This window comes from Lissotriton helveticus, chromosome 12, assembly GCF_964261635.1.
Source record: "Lissotriton helveticus chromosome 12, aLisHel1.1, whole genome shotgun sequence".
NCBI classification, from domain to species: domain Eukaryota; kingdom Metazoa; phylum Chordata; class Amphibia; order Caudata; family Salamandridae; genus Lissotriton; species Lissotriton helveticus.
In genome coordinates, this window is record NC_136073.1 from 393,996,268 (window position 1) to 394,017,439 (window position 21,172).

At 43.6% G+C, this 21,172-nt stretch overlaps 1 protein-coding gene across 1 annotated transcript in view; it reads right to left on the minus strand.

Annotated features, from left to right (window-relative positions):
• The window catches only part of LOC144799895 (transcription initiation factor TFIID subunit 4-like), a 1,364,652-nt gene that overhangs the window by 813,348 nt on the left and 530,132 nt on the right, over positions 1-21,172 (minus strand). Inside the window, exon 9 of the mRNA XM_078671504.1 lies at positions 7,741-7,855. Within this exon, the coding sequence (XP_078527630.1) occupies positions 7,741-7,855 (115 nt within the window). The remainder of the gene's footprint in view (positions 1-7,740; positions 7,856-21,172) is intronic.

Consider the following 21,172-nt stretch of genomic DNA (forward strand, 5'->3'; position numbering starts at 1 on the left):
CACATTTTAATATTTTAAATTCGACATGCTGAATTGAGATTGATGAATATTTTCATTTAGCATTTCTTTACATTTTAATCATTCCATTAATTCATTCCAAGTATTTCTCGGCTTACGGTATCCATTTTCTTTCCTTGCTTTTAAATAACGGCGTGTCTTACTATGCTTTACTTCCACATTATACAGTGTTGTGCCTGTTGGAAGTCTGCTGACCGTAAGTCATCATGCTAGTTAGTATTTGTTATAGAAGTCTGACTCATGGCAACGTCCCAAAATGACATCCAGTCATCTTCAGCACAAATAAATGCCCTTAAATCCCATATGTTTCAGCAAACACATTTGCTCAATAGTTTCTTAAACGTATTCTAGTTTTGTGATGCCCACCTAAATCATGTGTATCGTAATATTAGCTAAAATAATTAATTATCCTAACAGCATCAGTCATCCGAGATATAAAAAGCACAACGTGATTAAAAGCATTCGGTGTAACAGCCTGATAGACCAGTTATTCTTAGCCTGTGGTTCGCAGGCCCCTGGGGGTTTTAAAAGCTTACTTTTGAAAGTCCGCAGCTCTTTCAAAAATGAAATAACAGCAGGATAATGTAGTGTAAATAAATTTAAAAAAGGAACATTGAAAATGCTACCACGCTCTGCAAACTTGAAGGAATCTGAAATGGATGCCAAAAATGTGGTATCCGTATCTTGATTGTGGGAGCAGCGCAAGTACAGCAGCACAAGCAATCTACTACGGCCGCCTGGTGACCTCAAGGGAAGCACTATCAGATGACTACAAAAAGAGAGGACGCATTGGAGCACAATGATCTTTCATTTGTCTACGCTTGCTGCCTGATTTGAGGTTCCCGACCTTCGTGCACTGCGGCCGGGCTTGGCTCCGCCATATTTACTGCAGCAACCGACTGGCCGGGCTTGGCTCCGCCGGCCGGACCACATCCCCCAGCATCCTTAGGGGGCCAGCGACGACGCCGTAACCAGCGCGCCAGGCGGCGCATAAAGCACCGGCAGGGGCCGAGTCCCCGATCTTTCATTTGTCTATGCTTACTGCCTGATTTGAGGTTCCCGACCTTCGTGCACTGCGGCCGGGCTTGGCTACGCCATATTTACTGCAGCAACCGACCGGCCGGGCTTGGCTCTGCCGGCCAGACCACATCCCCCAGCATCCTTAGGGGGCCAGCAACGAAGCCGTAACCAGCGCGCCAGGCGGCGCATAAAGCACCGGCAGGTCCCTCGTCCCGCGAGGACGCGCCGGACTAAGCCCGGACAAAGGGCGGGCCCTCTGTGGCCCTCAGTGGCCGAAGTAGGCTGGGCCTACTTATTTATATTATTATTTATTTTTTGAAAACATTTTGTGTTTAGTACTACATGGTATAATATGTCAGCATAGACATTTTCCTTCTGTTCATGAACTCTTCGTGACTCACCTCCAATTATTTAAATTTTTATTGTAATTGTTATTAATCATATTCATCGGGGCTACGTTCCCCCTTTTTCTACACGCACAAGGATGACTGCTAAAAAGTTATGATCAGGGAGATTATTGGGGAAGGTCCTGTATGAAGACAAGATCCAACCCCCTTAGAAATAAGGCTTCCAATAATTTGTTATTAAAGGGACAATGTCAGCTGTTGCAACTGTGGGAAAAACCCCAGGATAAGGATTTGTTAAACGCCGCAAACAAAGCTTCTGATATAGCTTCCCCATCTGGCATAGCCCCTGCGGAGGTTAAGAAGGTCCCTTTTCTGGTGAATGAAGAATATTCGGGCTCCTTGATTACTGAGGAGCCTTGTCCAGTGTCTTCTGAATTAACTGGTGTCATTAAACTCTGTTCCCAGTTCTGAAGGCGGACAACAAAAAAATGTAGCTTCAAACCATAAAGTGTTGTATTCTCATGTTCAAATAGGAGATTCGCCGCCAAAGGTGGAAGTGAGGGGGGACTCTCATTTGTCGAGTATTGACCTGGAGCTATGCGGTCGATACCTAGCTGATGTTACTTTGAAATCATCAGAAGTGATTAAGTCTCCTATTGGTGCTACTCCATCTGGTCTTTTGCTTTATTGTAGTACCCCCTCCATAAAATCGCAAGATATTTCCTCACAGTATAACATATCGAAGAGCCCATTGCTTAATATCTCTGGCATTGGTCCCATAGGTCCCTCAGGCTCTGATAAATTGGAAAAACCTATTTCTGAATCCATGATTGCATTGGAACATTTGTTGGCATCCATTTTACTGTTACTGGGTAAATTTGTGGGTAGCTCTGATTGTATTTTGGAGTCGGTTACTCAGATATTAAATGTCTTACTGTTAAAGCTTCCGGAAAAGGGTCGTGATTTAGATCCTAAGGCTGGATTGCATGGGTCTGAGTTGAGCAGTGACCACTTAACCGGTAATGTTAATCCAGTCCAAAATAAACATGTGGTTATCTCTAAAAATGAGCCCTCTAGTACCCACATCTTCTGCATTTAACTGTGTAAGAAACTCTGTCCTTGAAATTGAAGAAGAAAATGTTGATGTTACCGCTCCAAAACTTGAAAAAGAGCTATTCCCAATTTTTGTGCCTGAAAGTAAGGTGATAGGGGGTGCAGAAAAAGTTAAATCTGGAAATCATAGAAAAAATAAAGTAAAAAAGAGAAAACCAGTCCGCAGATATAGGAAAAAAAAGCAGAGACAAATAATTTTTGAGGATTCCCATGTTCCTGATATAATTGAACCTAGTACTCAAGAGCACGTGAATGGGTTCTTGAGTCAGGAAGTTGCCATTCATTCCTCTGACAATTTGAATCCCTCTGCAACAGATATTAAAACTTCTCCTAATTGCACTATCCTTCCTGCGGGAGACCCCTCCTTAAATGTAGCAGGTTTGACGATCCTTCCCCCCGCAGTAGAGTTGTTGGAGTTAGGTCCTATTGTATCTGCGGTTCCCAATCCATTTGCCCCCGCTTTTCATGCTACAGGTGACGACGCTATATGGCCTCACCATTTGCCCAGAAAAGTATCAGAAGTTTTTGTTGATACATTGACTTTGGATTTTCTATCGTTATTTGATTTTGATCAGCCTTTAAATAGAGCATGGTTACTCAAATGTTTCAAAAGCATAGAGAGTTTAAAGTTAATCCAAACAAATGATATTGACTTAGTTTTCTTATCCGGAACAGCTGCCTCGCCTTATGCTAGGGTAAAGTTCTATTCTAAATTCATAGTAAATCTTATATTGCAACAGGCTGAGAACTTCCAGTGTAGGGGAATTGATGTTTTACCTGTTTTTTCTTCTCGAAGAGATAGTCTCCCTTATAACAGATTTCCCCAGCAGGGCAATGGTAAAGATGGTCCCACTACCTCTTATGACGATTTAAAAATATGGGTATCGAAAAACACTCGTCTGGTGACACATGTAATGCCACCCCCGTTAATTCAGAATAGTCTTCCAATAGAAGATAATCAGCGGTGGAATTGGCTGCCCGGTGCTTTGTCTAGTAAAGCCACAGACAACCCTAAACTTTTTCAACATCTTTAGCAGTAATTTGAAAGTTATCTCTTGGAATGCCGCCGGGATAAACAGTAGCCCTGAGAATTTACAGTACTTGTTCTCTCTGAACGCTAGTGTGATTTGCATCCAAGAGACCTGGTGCGCTAGTAGATTGTGTGCAGGGAGAGATTATTTTGTTCTAGAGGCTGTAACTGCCCAGTCGAAGAAAGGGCGTGCAAAAGGGGGAATTGCGTGCCTTCTGTCCAATAGATTGAAGTGGAACTTCACTCGTTATGTTGATTCAAGCAACCTATTTCAGGCTGTGTCCCTCTGTAGCTTAACCAGTAGGGGAAACTTTAATTCCCTGGTAATAATAAATGCCTACATCCCCCCGATGAATGTTTTCATAATCTATTGAAGCAAATGTTTTCATATATTAAACAGATTAAAGATGTAGAATTTCCCCCATATGTTTTGCTAGTTGGTGACTTTAATTGCAAAGTTTCCAATTCAAGCTTAGAGCTATTTAGAAACAAATTTAAAGAAGAAGCCCTTCTTATTCCCCAATCCCTCTTCCCTAACAAAATTAAAACTAATAAGAGAGGGAAGCTGTTGTTAGAAGAACTTTCAGCGGCGGAGGGATTAATAGTGAATGGTAGGCTTCCCTCCGATGTCCCTGCTAAATATACTCATAGATCCTCCCAAAGTGAGTCAATTTTGGACTATGTAATTACTGACTATTGTACTTTCTCCCTAGTGAAGGATCTGGTGGTCTCGTCGACACTATTTAGTGACCACAATGTGATTACTATAAGCCTCTCATTTCACCCTCCTAAATCCGATTCATGGTCCTTTAGCAGTGACATAGTTAACTTCCATAAGGATTCTGGTAGATGTTTCTGGAATTTTAAAGCCAAGAAAGGCCTGGAGGGTATACTTGGTAAAACAATACTAGAACTGAATGTTTGGCAGGGTTCCGAAATAATTCGTTTTGAGAATTTTATGAAGGAGGTCATCTCTGTTGCCAAAAGGTCTAGCTTCTCTGTAAAAAAGATCTATGTTCCCAGACCAATTTTCCTCCTAAATAAGGAAATAAATAAATTAGTGCGGGAGCAATTTTTGTGCAGAACTATCGAAACAAATAAGAAAATATACTTGCTAAAAAGAAGGAGAAATAGAATTAGGAAGAAACTTAGAAAAGAAAAAGAAGACTCACTCTGGATAAGACTTCGGGAGGCCGCTGTTTATGGCAAAGTAAGACAATTTTGGTCTCTCATTGGCGAGGGTTGTGGAGCAAGAGTCAGCTCTCTCCCCATTCCCATTGCTGAATTATCATGGGTCATCTACATTTCCAACCTGTATGCTGGGAATATCGCAATGGTAGATTGTAAGGAGATTATTAAAGAAGATGAGTTACCTATTGATTCCCCTTCGGAGAAAACCATTGAATTGGCCATTAGGGATATGCGCTCCTCTGGAGCAATGGGGCCTGATGAACTTCCCATTTCAGTATTGAAGCAGGATCCTATTTCATGGAGTAAGATTCTTTTTCCTTTATTTAGATCTTGCTTCATTAGTAAAATTGTACCCTCTTCTTGGAAGGGGAGCATATTGGTCCCTCTATTCAAAAAGGGCGATAGGGATAATCCAATGAATTATCGCCAGATAGCCCTCCTTGATGCCATTGGAAAAGTCTTTGCCAAATGTCTCCTCTCTTTAATAACGGATTGGGTTGATGTGAATCAGATATTACCCCTTGAACAAACTGGCTTCCATAAGGTCATGGTACATTGGATAACCTTACAGCCCTTCAGGTTATTACGGACAAATATATAAGAGTTCGGGGGGGAGGAGTGTATGCGGCTTTTATTGATTTCTCCACAGCATTCGACAAAGTTGACCGTCCCTTGCTGTGGAGAAAATTGTTTGATTTGGGCATGCCCCCTCTCCTACTAGATCTGGTGCGATCCCTACATACGGACACCTGGTGCCGAGTTTTACAGGGAGGAGAAAGGGGTTTATCGCGGGTTATCCCCTCCATTAATGGATTAAAACAAGGCTGTCTTCTTGCCCCTCTACTCTTCTCCCTTAACATTGCTGATCTTCCTGCTACCCTTTCATCTTGTGTTGTCATAGCCCCGGTAGTGGGGGGATCTTCCATTTCCTGCTTGCTATATGCAGACGACATTCTTATCCTGGATCTAACTCCCAAGGGATTGGCTAATCGTCTGCAGGCTTTACATCTTTTTGCAGAGTCTCACTATATGAGGATAAATGCCTCAAAAAGTAAAATCATGTGCAGGGAAGAAAAAATCTAAATCTGAGAATTTTGGGTGGGCAGTAGGCGGTCAGAAACTGGAGGTGGTTAAGACATATACCTTTTTAGGAAAAATAATTTCCGCTAACTTGAGTGAGAAGCCTCATATTGATAATAATTCTCGTAAAGCCAGATCCCAAGGCAAAAGCCTGAGTGCCCTCTACTCCGCCACAGGGAGAAGACATTTTGCTTGTTTACTGGAGGTTTTTAGGGCAAAAATTCCTCCAACTCTCCTGTATGGAATGGAACTGGTTGATATAAAGCATTGGGGCTTTCTGCAGACGGTAGAAGGAAAATTATTAAGGTCTATTACATCCCTTAACCCGGCCTGTACTGTGGCCGCCTGCAGAATGGAATTCGGTCTCCGTAGCAGTTGGGCGCAGGGCCTATCAGCTTTAGTTCGATGGGTTGTTAGCCTTGCTAGAGGAGAAACGGGGTCTTTGAGATTCCTTCTTAAGGGGGAATTGTTGGGTAATTTAAAAGAGTACTCCCAAATTGTTAAGAACTTTAGAAAGGCTGTGGCACTTCTTGAATTAGAAGAGAGTACTTTCTTTACTATCTCTCCTAACCAGTTAAAATCCCTTTTGAAACAGGCGTCATGGGATTTATGTTTCACGTTGGATAAAAAGTCTATGCAAGTAAAGAGGGGAGGTGATCTCCTTGTCAACTCATATTCTATGAAGCTTGCCCAACCCTATGTCGCCTGGAATTTACCTCATGGTATTCGGAGATTCTGGTTCCTTTTAAGGCAGGATTTGTTACCCCTGAACATTCTTTTGGCAAAATGGTATGGGTCTTCTGCCACATGTAATTTTTGTAATATATCTGTTCAGGATCGTTCCCATATATTGTTTACATGCCATGCATTGCGCCCACTTCGGTTGAAGTGGTTAAAACCAATATGTCTGCAATTGGGTATCCTTAATGTGAATTCTTTTCTACAGGCCTTATATACTCCTCCAAATGAAATGTTTTGCTTCAATATTTTTAACTTTTTAAAATGTTTTTTAGCTATTTATTGATGAAATATGGAGGTCTGTGACGCTGATTTTCTTGTTTAGTGGAAAATGTTGTAGTTGTCATTTTATTTAGAGAAATGTGTATTTGTATTTGTTGTATTTTGTCTTATGTGGCCCTCTTTTGAGAGCCAAAACATAATAAATAAAAAAAAAAAAAAAATTGAGCACAATAAGCAAAATTATATGCCAAGGAACAGCAGATTGTTTGGCCTTTTAGAAACTACGCTTTTTAGGCATTCCAACCTTCCGATTCAAATTCCGAGTTCTGCATGTTTTGGTTTGTGAATTATATAAGATGTCATATTGTGTGCATTTGTATGGTGCAGCCTTGCGTCTGTGTTTTTTCTATTGTTCTGATGTTCATATCAGTGAAACCTCTTAGGTCGAGGCCCCCGGCTAAGAGTAGTGATTCACTGAGGGCCCACGGAACACAACAGTATATAAGAACCGCTGTAGACTATTGTTTAACGTGCTGATTCAATGCAGTTAGAACCACTGTTGAAATTCAAAACCCGCTCCAAGGCAGACTAAGCAGACGATCACAGCAACAAAAGATTTGAAGAAAACTTGTTTTCTCCACTGTTACAAAGAACAGATTCCTCTTGCCTTGCAGGTGCGATGCCCGCAGCACAACCGCACTAACAAAGTATATATACAGCATGAAGCTCTGACAAAAATGTGAACTTAAATAGTTCAGTACCGAGAGTCAGAGCACTGAAAATCGGCAATTATGACGAAAACTTGCACGTTGTATCAAACTAAAATAACGTTTCTGCATGCCCCTTGAAACAAGTTATTTGCTGTTAGCACATCAACCAGACAGAGAAGCGTATTAAGACTGAGAAACGTTGTAAAACACTGCCCTCTGGTGTCGTATCTACTGTACATTTGATTTTTTTTAGCAATGATTTTTTGTATACCTGAAAGAACCACCTCCAGGGTCATTCAGCTTGTTTTTCTGATTTGCAGGGACCTGAACACCAAAGCCCCCAGGACTCCTGCTGGCATGTATTGTTGGAGTCTTCCCGACTGTGCCTGAAAAACACAAGCAATGTTATTATGAACTGTCTTTAAAAATTTGTGTCAAGCAGCCTTCTGTCCAGTAACTAAATGTAACTGTCTGTAAATTGAGAGTGAAGGCAAATGCCGGTATCTTTTCTTTTAAGGTACGCTCGGATAAAAAAGGAGACACTTTAAACAATTCTTTATATTTTTTTAAAATAAAGTTTCCACTAATAATGCACAGTTGTTACATTTTTAGTTTGTCAAAAAGTAAATGAGATACACAGTGACGACAAAAGTTGGAAAAATGGCATTTAGAGGGCTGTAATCAAAAAACAAAATTGCCACATGCTACAAACGCGAGGTGTGTACGAAAGGACACAGAGTGGGTACTTAATTTAAAGGCTATGAATGCCCAACACACATCTTGTCAATGTGGCGTGACTTACACTTGACTTTCTACTCGTGACGCGGAATTTTCAAGGAGTAATGTCAAACCCACCGAAACACGCAATAAAGTTTGGCGAATTGGTTCCCTTCTTTTAAAACTTTCATGAAGTCCCGTATACCGTACCGACTTTTCTCTAACAAGAAGGAAAGCCAAGTAACCCCGTAGAACCATATCGAGCACAGAATATGATATATACGAGGGTTTTCCAGAGAGGAACAAACCCCGTTACCTAAGAAAGTGGGAAATAATTATCAATGATGAAGCGTTTATACCTACATTTAAGCTACATCAAGTATACCTACCAATGAATTAACGACGCGTATCACAGTGCCATGATTTGAATTAAACGTTTTTGTCAATTTACTTTAATAGTACAAATATTCACACATTAAAAAGTTACAGAACATTCGAGACTTCCTTCACAGCCCATGCATATTTTAAAGGCCCAACACAGTTTAATTCACAGGTGCATCTTAAGGTAGAAGGATTATTTACAAGAACAAATACAGTGCCCCTAAAATTCAATCACTTAGAATGTTTCTTAATTTAATTTCTTAAAAGGGAGAGTGACGTCATTTAAGTGGCGATATGTTTCGGCCTAGACAAGTTGCAAGGCCTCCTCAGGACAAATAAGCGCCTCTACCATTAAACATGAAAGAATCTATGCAAATCATGATTCGAAAATGTTAGCTTTTCGACAGTTTTCATTGGGCGTTTTCTATTTTCTTTTAAACGTTTTTCATATTCCATATATTCCTTCATGCTCGTAGCTTTAATCACACACCATCCTATACACTCAACACTGTGCCCCAACCTCACTCACAGCTTCTTCGATAGAGGTTTTTTTTCTAACACAGCTCAAATACCTTTCCTTCATATGACAAACGTTCTAGAGAGAAATAACGGTTCCTAGAACTTTTAGATATCCCTACTTTGTGACTTTCCCATATTTATATAAAACATTATGCAGTCTTCTGGGATTAATGTCAATTTAAATGTAAATCCTCCACTACAGCGCACTATCATCACAATACACTTAGTAGCTTAAAAAAATGGTACTAGTGTAGTACTAAAAGTTCGGCATGAAGAGACAAACTCGAAACACATTTTCTTCCACTAGATGTCATTTAAACCTAGGAGGATTCATTCAAGGAGAGACCTCACGGAAGTTAAGGTTTTCAAAGGCACTCCAGCAGAGTTAAAAAAGAACAATGAAAAGCAAAACAAGAGAAAGCTGTATGCCAAAGATAAATATAAAAATGTTTTTGGGGTCCTAAATGTGAACAATATACACTCCTACACAATACACATTCTCTGAGAATAGAGACAATTAACACACAATGTCTTTGTCATACTGACTTTAAAATATATATGCCTCTAAATTTAGAGGTTTGCCGTATTACTGATTTTGCTTATTCAATCGTTGCCAACTGTTTTTCAGAGCTTCAGGTTTGCCCACAACGCAAACTTTCAGTCTAGCACAGATAGATCAGTCGTGGCTACCTGGCACCTAATGCACTTAGACCAAAACAATTGGCTTTTCATACGGACTAATAATAATCCTCATCAAAAATAAAGAAGACTACAAACAATCAGAAGAAAACCAAACATAAATATCTTCTAATTCATACCCTCCTACATCTCATGTTTAATCTCGTTTTCAAAATGTTAGAGTTGTGTCAGTAGAGAGGGGGCCATTCAGACTCACGGATTCTATTGATTGCCGTATCTGAAATGGAAGTGGTCCATATGTGCTCTTGCACTCAGGGCCGGATTGGCCGTAGCGGGCACCGGGCAATCCCCCTGGTGTGTCCACTGTAGGATCAATGGTGGTTCTTCAGGACCTGGCGTAAGGTGTGATGGTGCACACGTGTGAAAGGGTTCCCAGCAAAGAAGGTAACCCAATGAAAGTGTAAGTACTCTTAAGAACCATGTGGCAGCAATTAGTGCTCAAATGGTTGGGGTCTTGACTCGTAGAAATTCCTACATAAGAGAAAAGACCCTAAACAACGGGGGAATATTGGCTATCCCCATCTGATGTCCCGAAACCTAGTATAGTTGCGTTGGGTGATCGGTCCGTTGCACCTACCCTACATCAGCGGTTGCCTGTCCTTGATAGCCAAGGGATAATATTCCCCCGTCGTTTAGGGTCTTTTCTCTTATGTGCTATAAGAAGTTTCTAGACGAAGAAGACATGGAACTTCTACCACAATCTTCGTCTGGAACCAATACCGATTTGAGCCTAATATCGTAGACCTGTTTTGAGCCCTCTCTGAAATTACTTTATAAATGTATTAAACCAGCCAGTCTAAAGAAGAATCACTTTTTTGTTCTCAATCAACTTTATTATACGCCGGCCAGGATAGCCAAGTTCGCCCTTTGCCTATCCCAAAATGCCCCAGGTGTACGACACCTAATGCCAACGACATCCATATCTTCTACAAGTGTTCCGAATTAAGAACTTTCTGGAAGGCGGTAGGAGACACTTTTTGTGGCATTTTTAAAGTCGACATCGAGGTTAATCTATCATTAGTGTTTTTTTGAGGATGATGGTTCATTTAGTCTGAATTCACCACAGACATATAGTGGGCTGCTGCTATACTTGGTATTACTCGCTCAGAGAGAGATCTGTATGAAGTGGAAATACCCTCACCCTCTGAAGAGAGAAGATTGGCTTAAAGCTACATTTGCTATGGCTCATTTAGATCAGGATTAAACTGGGAATAGCCCGATAAACATCTGGCAGCCCCTTATGTTTTGGGGGCGAGACTTGAGAATAATATAATTCGTGTTGGCTTTCTTCATGGTCCTATGATTACACCAAGCCTTCATCAAATGGGGCCGGTCGGTTCGACCTAAGTAAGTGCAGTAAGCCGTAGGGCGCCCAGCTGGAGAATGACGGCTTTTTAAGGTCTGCAGAAGCTTATTGGTGAGATTGAGGACAAAAAAAAATTCTCCCATGTATAACGTTGTCTATGTTTGTCAGTCACTCAGTTCCAGATCATATTCTTCAGGTGGAGGGTCGCATATATTCCCTCGAAATGTGTTCCATTTCCCCCACACTCGCATCCATTTTCGGGGACACCCTCTATGAATAAATACTGCCTTTTCCGCTACCATAGCACTGTCTAGGTCACAACACCACTGCTGATGAGAGTGGACCGTCTGTACTCACCAATGTTGAGTAATATTCCGTTTAACCAGTGTGATACCTAGGGTCGCCCAGTCCTGCTCCGCGTGGTTAAGGTCAGTTGGCTCCCACACATTGAGTAGGCATCTCTGTGGTTCAGGGGGTACACTAAAGCCACACACTCGAGTGATCGTGGCCATGACAGCCCTCCAATATTGTGTAATGTGGGAACAGTCCCAAAATTGTGTGGTAAAAGGTGCCCGCCAGCCCACAACCCCAAATACACAGTGGTGTATCATTCCTCTCTATTTTGTGGAGCGTGTGTCTAGTGTAGTATGTTCTATGCAATATTTTAAGTTGCACGAGCTTTAGTCTGGAGGGGATCGCCACCTCTCGTGGGGATGCTAGTGCCTCCTGCCAATCCTGATCGTCCATCTCTCCCGCCTCTGCCTGCCATTTTTCTCTAAGGTTGTGTGTGGGATCTTTCTGATGATTAACCAATTTGCGATATGTTGGAGAAATTGCTTTTTTTGGTTAGATAGTCCATTAATAAACGATCCTCAAGCGGCGAGGACTCGGGAGATCTGTTCCCGGAGGTATGGCCTTCGTCAGTGCGTGCTTAATTTGCATGTATCGGTATTGCTCCGTCCCTGCCATCTGATACATTGCCTGTAGCTGAGAAAAAGTGACCAACCCTCCCTTTTTCCACAGGTCCCCAACCTTGGATATGCCTATTAGATCCCAACGCGAGAACGTCTTACTTGTGCGCAGCTTGCCCAGCCTAGGGATGTCCCAGAGTGGCGTGTGTTGTGTTATCACTCCCTCAAAACCAAGCACGCGCAGTGCCGCAAACCAGACGTGCACGGTGTGCGCCTTGGGGCCAATCAGTGCGTGTTTCGGAGATTTATTATAAAGTGCGCCCAGGATTCCATCCGTGCCAAGAGTATGTCTACCCATACGCAATGCTGGCTCATCCTGTGGAGCGTGGAGCCATTGATTAACCACTATAAGCTGGGAGGCCCAATAGTATAGTTGAAAGTTGGGCAGGGCGAGTCCGACATCGTACCAACCCCGTATTAGCTTGCACATTGCTATGTGGGGAGGCTTCCCTTCCCACAGGAGGTAGCCCACCTCCGCCTCAATGGACTTGAAGTAGGAGTGAGAGACTGGGATAGGTGTGTTTTGCAGTGCATATAAAAACCTGGGGAGAGACATCATTTTGAACAATGCCGCTCACCCCAATAGTGTCAATGGCAAGGAGTGCCAGCATTTCACGTCACTACAGAGCCTTTTCAGGGGTGGCAGTAGATAACACTCAAAGAATTGTGTGGAGTGTGGCGTGATGTGTATGCCAAGGTATTTAAACCCATCTTCTACAATTTGTATCACAAACCCCCGGGGCAGGCGTGGAGGAGGGCCTTAAGTATATATAATACAGACTTTGCCATGTTAATGGTATAGCCGGAGACTCTACTGTAGGACTCGCAGATGTCAAGCAGGCAAGAGAGGGACCGTCTAGGGTTTGCCATGTATAGCAAGATGTTGGCTGCGTAGAGGGAGATGAGGTCCTCCCACCTCTCCGCCCACTTCAGCCCGCATATTACTGGATCCCTCCTTATCCATGCTGCCAATGTCTCGAGCACCAAAGCAAACAGGAGGGGAAGAGGACATCCTGGTCTAGTCCCACGCCCCAAGGGAAAGTCCTCCGAGAGCCGCCCGTTAACCACTACATGTGCCAGTGGTTGCGCATACAGCAGTGAATCCAGGCAAAAAATTTGGGCCAGAAACCAAAGTGTCGGAGCACCGCAAAGAGAAAGGGCCATTTCACTTGGTCAGGGTGTACTAGGGTCGTGAGATAGGGCTGTAGCCTGCCCACCAAGTATTTTCGCTTCCGCGTTAAGGAGCGAAATTGGTCGGTAGGAGGTGCACTCCTGTGGGGGTTTACCTGGTTTTGGGATCGCTAGAAGTGTTGCTACTCATTGGTCTCTAGGGAGTGTTCCCACCTCCAGGCTGGCCTCGTACATTCTCACCAGATGTGGCACAGGCATGTCTGCCTCTTTTTTGTAAAGTTCCACGGGAACACCGTTGGGACCCTCTGCCTTCCCCGGCTGGAGCAATCTAATGGCTGCAAGGATTTCATCTATCGTGAGATCTGCCTCCAACGCCTGTACGTCCTGTGGTGTCAGCCTTGGCAGACGTATGTCTCTAAGGAAGGCCAAATTCTCCTCCAGCGACGTCATTGCGATGGGAGTGTATATTTTTTCGTAGTGGTGTGCGAATGCTCGGACTATGTCGTGTGGGTCTGTTACTGTCTCCCCGGTGGGCAATTGGAGTTGTGCTACCCAGCGACTCGCCCGTTCCTTTTTATCTAATCAGGCCAGGAGTTTTCCGGCCTTGTCCACAACTTCATAGATTGCGTGCTGTGTTTTCGTGACTCATGCCTTAGCTCCCTCCCATACATGGTCTCTGTATGCTTGTTTTACAAAGCTCAGTGTGTGGGCCGTGATATCATTGGGTTCGGTTGTGTGCGCTCTCTCTGCCCAGCTAACTGCCTGCCTGTTCTAGCTACCACACCTGCTGTGCTTTGTCCCGCTTGTGGGCCAGGATCAAGGAGATAGCCTGTCCGCGGAGGACCGTTTTATATGTTTCCCATAGGATGATGGGAGAGGCCACTGATTGTACATATTCTTGGAAATAGTGCCCTGAGGTCTTGTGTAGGCCCTTCCATGTGTTCGGGTCCTTAAGGTACCCAGGATATATAGGATATGTGCGTCTCCTCCCCGTGCTGTGTGATGTGTATGTTACTAACAAGGGGGATAGATCTGAAATACCTCTGTTGAGGTGTTTGAGCTCCAGTATTCTTTCTAAACCTGTTGAGGAGGTAAGAATGTAGTCTATTCGGTATAGACTATTGTGTGCGCCCGAGTGATAAGTGTACTGACGTTCTGTAGGGTAACGCGTGCGCCAGATGTCTACTAGCCCAAGTGCGTCCGGGAATTCCCGGAGTTGCGACAAACCAGTTACCTGATCTCTTGGAGGGCATCTGTCCCATGCAGCATCCAATGTGGCATTAAAGTCACCCCCTATGATTAGTTCCCCGGGAGGTAATACGAGCAGCAATTTACCAAGGGCGAGAGTGTGAACAGCCAAAGGGAAATACATGGAGACAAGGTTGTATGTGCGTCCCTCCCATTGACAGGAAATTGCTGCGAAGCGCCCCTGATCGTCTGTCCATGTCCCGGTTGTCACAAGAGGGCAGCTCCTTTGGATCAAGATCCCCACCACCCTAGATCCAGATGTAAATTCGGAGGGTGCCGCCATTTTAAAGCCCCATCTATCCAATTCTTTAGTGGCTGTACCCACCGGGTGTGATTCTTGTATGGGGGTGACTAACGGAGCGTGTCTCTTAAGATGTTGTAGTACCAGTTCCGTCTTTATTTTGTTGCACAGGCCATTCACATTCCAGGATATTACGGTTAGGGGAGAGCTCAGTGTGTGTATGTTATACGGCAGAGTGTGGGGTGTCAGGTGTTATGTCCCCTTGGGTATGAGAGCGGTTGTTCGACATCAAAGCATTTCCAGTGGTGTACCAACTCTGTCATGCAATAACCTTGTGACAAACTATCAGCTGTAGATGTTCTTGTATGAATAACTTGAAATGAACAAACGTAAACAAGAACTGATCCCCTCCCTCGGAGTAGGGGTTGGTTCTTTTGGGGCATTTCGTATGCATATTTGTCCAGTTTGAGATGCTGGGCCATGCGCTGGCCTCTGTCCCCCATCAGTATCTGACCGCCTGGGCAATGCTGTGCCCGGTCCAAGTGCGGGGCAGTACTCGCCGCTGCCTGCCTTGTAATTATACATCACACGCGGCCTTTTGGTTTTCCTGCCACGCAGTGAAAGTAGTAGTGGTGGGGAGCGTCAACGCAGGTCTTAGGCCCGGTCTGGGCGACTCCTCAGCGATCGTTGGGCCAGGTGGTGGTCAGCATCTCATCAAACCCACTCAGGCCTCCGAGTGGGCACTGTGTTGTGGGGTCTGTCTAGGGGTGTTACTGTTAGTGCACTCTGCTGGAGCCGCTGTCCTACGTCTTTGGCCTGTACGGGAGTGTCGCTTGAAGTCTCTGGGCCTCTCCACGCCCTTATGTGTGTCGGGGCGTTCCACCCAGGTCTGCGAGTGTTGCTGTGCGCGATGCCTGTGAACCGGACTCTCTGGGCAGGGGTAGAATCCCCACGCCCCCAGGGTACCTCTGTTTTGGAGGATAATAGGCAGCAAGTGTTTGGGGCCCGCCGGAGTGGTTCTGCCAATTCCTCAGCTCGCACTTTGTTTTCCGCTGTCCCTAGTCTTGACTGGAACCTCACACCGTCTTTGCAGCTCTTCTGGCAGTAGAGCAGTCTAGGGCAGGCCAGCCGTATTCTTGCCGGTATGCTTTGTGGCAGTTTCGACGTCCGCCTTCTCTAGCGGGGCCGCACCGACTTAGGCGCTCCCCCACTGGGTTGCGGCGTCATGCAATGCCCAAGCTCCAGCCATGCGAGCAAGCCGCTGCATGAACGCACGCCATGGTTCTTTCAGGAGTTTAGTTGCAGTCTCCAAGTGGTGTCGGAAGGTGCCCCATGCGTTCCGATGCCGGAATTCAGTCTTTGAGGTAAAGTTTGTGCCGGGATTACGTGGCGAATTACTGGGGGATTTCTCTGCAGTCCCGGAGCTCCTCTAAGCTGCGGCCATCACGCTCGGCGCCCCCAAGAACTGGATTTTTAACTTTTATTCCAAACTCTTAATTTGTGTATGTGTATTTTTTATTGACTTTTAAAGCAACATGTAATATTTTATGAATTTATGTTTTTATTGAGATTATCTATGTCTTTTATGATTTAAATTAACCGAATGATTAATATTTAACTAGCTAACTATTTAAGATCAATTTCCAAAAAGTTCATTTTTTTACTTGGATTGATTGAATGTTGCAAATGAGGCTGAACCCACTTTTCTTTACATGGCCCTTTCCTATGAGGTCATAGCACACTCAAACATAGAACTTTTACTAACCACAATAAGTTGAAATTGATTGTTGGTTTCAAATTTAGATTTTCAACCTACTACGAGCCTGAATGTGATGTGCTATACAGTGAACAATCTACAATCATTGTAAAAAGAAATCACTGGCCTCAGGTTAGGCAGAGACTGATTCATATGTCTGCCACAACAATATAGTGGGCACGACTGCTGCCAGAAAGTCTGAATTATCAAAAAAAGATGAAAGGGCAACAGCTTTCAGAGAAAGAATGACTTTGTAGTTTGTAAATACCCTTGCTATTGTAGAAGGGTTAATATGTGAGCACTCGTGGTTGAATACCCCATACCATAAAAGAGCAGCTTTCTCGTCTTAGGTAAAGTTGGTTCTGATGTATACTTTATTTTTTATGCGTATTCTCAATCTAAAAAATATCTCAGCAACAGGCTGACATGCTTAAAAGTTATATATGATATCACAACACCATGTGTGTGGAATACTGGCAAGCGCACACACCAACCAGACACGAAGCAACTAAGTACATAAAGGGTGATGCTCCAGCCATGCCCTTGTGTTCTATTCCCAACATGTTCTAGGACAGCCAGTAGTCGCATATCTGAGGATTAAAGAGGGAGGGAAGTGCAGAATCGGTACCATACAAGAAAAACATTATCCGGCAAAAATAACATTACTAATTGATACTACTGATTCTTCAAACTCATTATCTTTTAAATATTATCCAGCAACACCAGCAGATTTAGAGCCATAGAAAACCAAAAGTGAAGTTACTCACCCAAATAACATATGAACTCTAGCATCTGAATAAAGGCAATGTTTTGCACAACAATAAGAAGACCAAGTGGCTTCCTTGTGGATCTCCCCAGAGATATATCTGTCCCAAAACCTTAACAGTGCTTGCGCGGCTCATTCCATGATGTGGAATTATTCTTTCAGCTAGAGTTCTACTGGTTAATTCAGTGCAATTCTGGATTCATGCTGCTATACATTGTAAAACTGTCTTTTTCGCTACAGATATGCTCTTGAAATCACATCCATAAATGACAAATGACTGCCTGTCTAAGATGAATTGACAATTTGAGGTATGGTCCTTTTCAGATTCAACCAATGTTCATTATACTCTGTCTTAAGTGGATCTAGGGGTGGATTTAAATCTGACAATTGAAGAGAATGAGTAAGACATCAGACATCACCAAAGGAAGGAATAACAGCTTTATTCTCAAAGTTGTTCCATCTTTAAAAAAGATTAAATAACGGAAAAGCTGCAATTTTCTCATTTCCATTATTGTGCAATGGCTGAAAAATAAGGAGGCACTAACTGCAAAAACACCAAGTTGAGATTACGCTGAACTATGATATAAGTCACAGGGCCAAACAAATCTCTGGGTTCTCAAAACGAAAACAATCATCTTGTTTCTTCAAAAAGATTAAACGCACTACAAGCAATCTATCATAGTGGATATCTGCAATCCTCTCTTGGCAAATTGCTATTAAAAAATGAGCACTTCGGAAAACGAAGCTGTAAATCAATCAAGATGTCTCACACAATCAACAGAACCTCAGATACAAACTTATGGAGATGGCTGGTGCTCTTTTACCAGGAGAGAAACATAACAATAAACACTTAGTCAGAAACGGTCATGCCCAACAAATCTACTCAAATCTAGGTGTAACAGAGTGTGCCCTTATGTGACAGTCACAAGTGGAAGATCAGGAGGCTCACTGATCTCCCCTTGCTGAGACGAAATAGATTCACATACCAGATCCTCTAGCAAACACTATCAATAGAGATATTAAACTTAATCAATCGGCTCAGGACTGTCTAACTAATTGGCAAGGACTAACCCAGATAATAGTTAGAGCGAACCTGCATCTCCCAGAGCACCTCTCAGTTGAAACATCCTAGATCAAAATAGCACGTACCTAAGCTTTTAAGAGATCAATTTGTGGATACTGCAACATCTCAAAAGGTTTTGCACTTACATCTGGATTAATATACCATTTTGTGACTATAAATAAAGACACAAACATCCCCTGGGACTGAACAAAACAGCATTTATTGCCTGTATAGAGTCAAAAATCTCAGGGCGTGTTGGTCTCTTAAATTATATTCACACAAATGGCAGGTTAATCCAGATGTAATTGCAAAATCAGTACGGTTTTGCTTTGCATCAGAGGATGAAAATCACTAAAGTCAATTCAATCACAGTGAGCTTAATTTGAGATTCAGTTGTTTCTATTTCTAACCTTACATTCAATTTCTGTAGTGTGCCCTTCACACTCAAGGTCACAACCTGCACCCAGCAATATTCACGCCCTGCATATAACAATATGGGGAAGAAAGAGTCTCTTAAAAATGATCTACCCTCTGTGTGTAACCACTGCAATGATGTTATGTTATACTAAGTGAATTTTTAGAGCACAGCTAATCACTTTTGAGAGTGGCCAGGCGCTGAGTAGGGCCGGCTTGAGGAGGGAAGTAGGAGATCATGCCTGTTTCATTTGGACAAGCCATGTCTTGAGGATACTTTTGTAGTCCATGAGGGAGAGATAAATTCTGAGGTGCTTCAGGAGTTATTTCCAGGTCTTGGCTGAAAGGTATAAGAAGGAGCATGCTCCGCTTCGTGCCTTCTTGGTGCGAGGTAGATGTGCTCTTGCCGAGGACATAGATCGAAGGTGTTTGGTGGGTTGGTAGAAGTTGATGTGGTGGTTGAGCTAAGCTGGACAAGTGTTTTGGGGAGCTTTGTAGGCATGGGTGAGTAGCTTGAACTGGCATCTTTCTTGGACTGGGAGCCAGTGGAGATTGTTGAGGTGTGGAGAGATGTAGTTATTTCGCGGGATGTTCATGATGAGTCTGGCAGCAGTGTTCTGGGTGGTTTGGAGTCGTCGTAGGACATGTGCTGGGATTCCGATGTAGAGGGCATTTCCATAATCAAGTCTACTTGAGATAAGAGCCTAGGGTGACTGTTTGTCTGGTGTTCAGTGGGATTCCCTTGAAAATCTTGTGCAGCATTCGCAGAGTGTGGAAGCATGACAAAGAGACAGTGAGGATCTGTCTTCTCATGGCGAGTTTGGTGCCCAGGATGATTCCAAGTTTTTTGGCATGGTCTGCAAAGGTGGGTAGGGGGCCAAGTTCAGAGGGCCATTAAAAGGTGGTCAAGGGGGAGTGGTTGTTGCCAAAGATTTGGGCTTTGGTTTTGTCAGTGTTGAGGTGACGATAGCTGTTTTTCATCAAAGCAGCAGCGCTACTCTTACAATTGGCAAAGTTTACTTTCGTGGAGCTGGTTGAGTCAGTAAAGGAGGGGATGAGCTGTGCCCCCTCAGCATAAGATAATATGAGGATGGTGTGGGCTCTGACAATGTCCGCGAGGGGCATCATGTAGATGTTGAAGAGTTTTGGGCTAAGTGACGAGTTTGAGGTACTCCGCAGTTGAGTTTTGTGGGTTCTGAGATGGAGTGGAGAAGCCTAACTCTTTGAGTTCTGTCCATGAAGAAGAATGATATCCACTAGAGGGCTGGTCCGCAGACAACTAATAGCTGAAGCTTTCTGACTAGACTTGTGGGAGACACCATCGAAAGCTATAGGAGGATGAGTGTGGCCGTTTCGCCTCAGTCGAGGATGCTTCTGATGTCTTCGGTGGCCGCAATGAGGGCTTTCTCTGTGCTGTGGTTGGTGCAAAAGCCTGATTCAGAGCTGTCTAGGAGTTAATGAGTCCTAGGTGGTCTGCCTTTTGGGTATTGATGGTTTTCTCAATGACTGACTGGAAAAGACAGAAGTGGGATGGGTCTGTAGCTGCTGAGGGTGTTGGGGTCCGCAGTTTGTTTCTTCAAATGGGAGTTGACTTCTGCATTTTTCCAGCAAGACAGGAAGCTGGTGGTGTTTATTGAGGTGTTGATGACAGCTGTGAGTGCGGGAGGGATGATGGTTATTCCACAGTTGTATATGAAGTGGGAGCATGGGTCAGAGAGGGCTCCTGACTGTATGGTATTCGTCAGGGTGATGTTTTCTTCGTTACAGAGGGGCTTACAGCTACTAGCTGCTGTTCAGCGTTGGAGGAGTCCATCTGGTCGGAGGAGTTCGTATCGGTATGCTGTGGGTCGAATGTGTTATAGATATTGGCAATCTTCTGTTCGAAGAAGTTTGACAGGTCGTTGCAGAGAGCTTGGGATGGGATGGCATAATGTTGGCAGCATTGGGATTGGAGAAACCCTTGACAATGGTGAAGAGTTCTTTGCCGTTGTTAGAGCTGGCTTCGAGTCTGAGAGTTAGGGCCTTTTTCTACATGTCTCGTAGTTTTTGGTGGTAGAGGTTGCGGGCGGCTTTGTGTGTGGATCTTATGGAGGTGTTTTTGTTAAGTCTACATTTTCTCTCAAGTTGTTTGCAGTGGTGCTTGGACTCCCGGAGGTCCTTCGTGTACCAGCTGGGTCGTTTGTTGTTTTGGTAAGGCCTTTTTTCTGGTGCGAGCAGTGAGATGGCGCAGTCGATGAGCCATTCATTTTAGAGCTTGGTGTCGACATCGTTCCTGTAGGGTCTAGGTCCAGTTTTTTTCCCAGATATTTTGCCCCAGTGTCTTGAAAGAAAACTGAAAGTCTATTTAGCAGACTACCATAAATGATATAACTAACTGTAATATGTAACTCTGCAACAAGTGCAAATAATCTCTGTCACAGTCAAAGTACATAACGTTGAATAATACAGAAACAGAAGATATTGATTTACTGTGGGAGAAATATTTTCACAA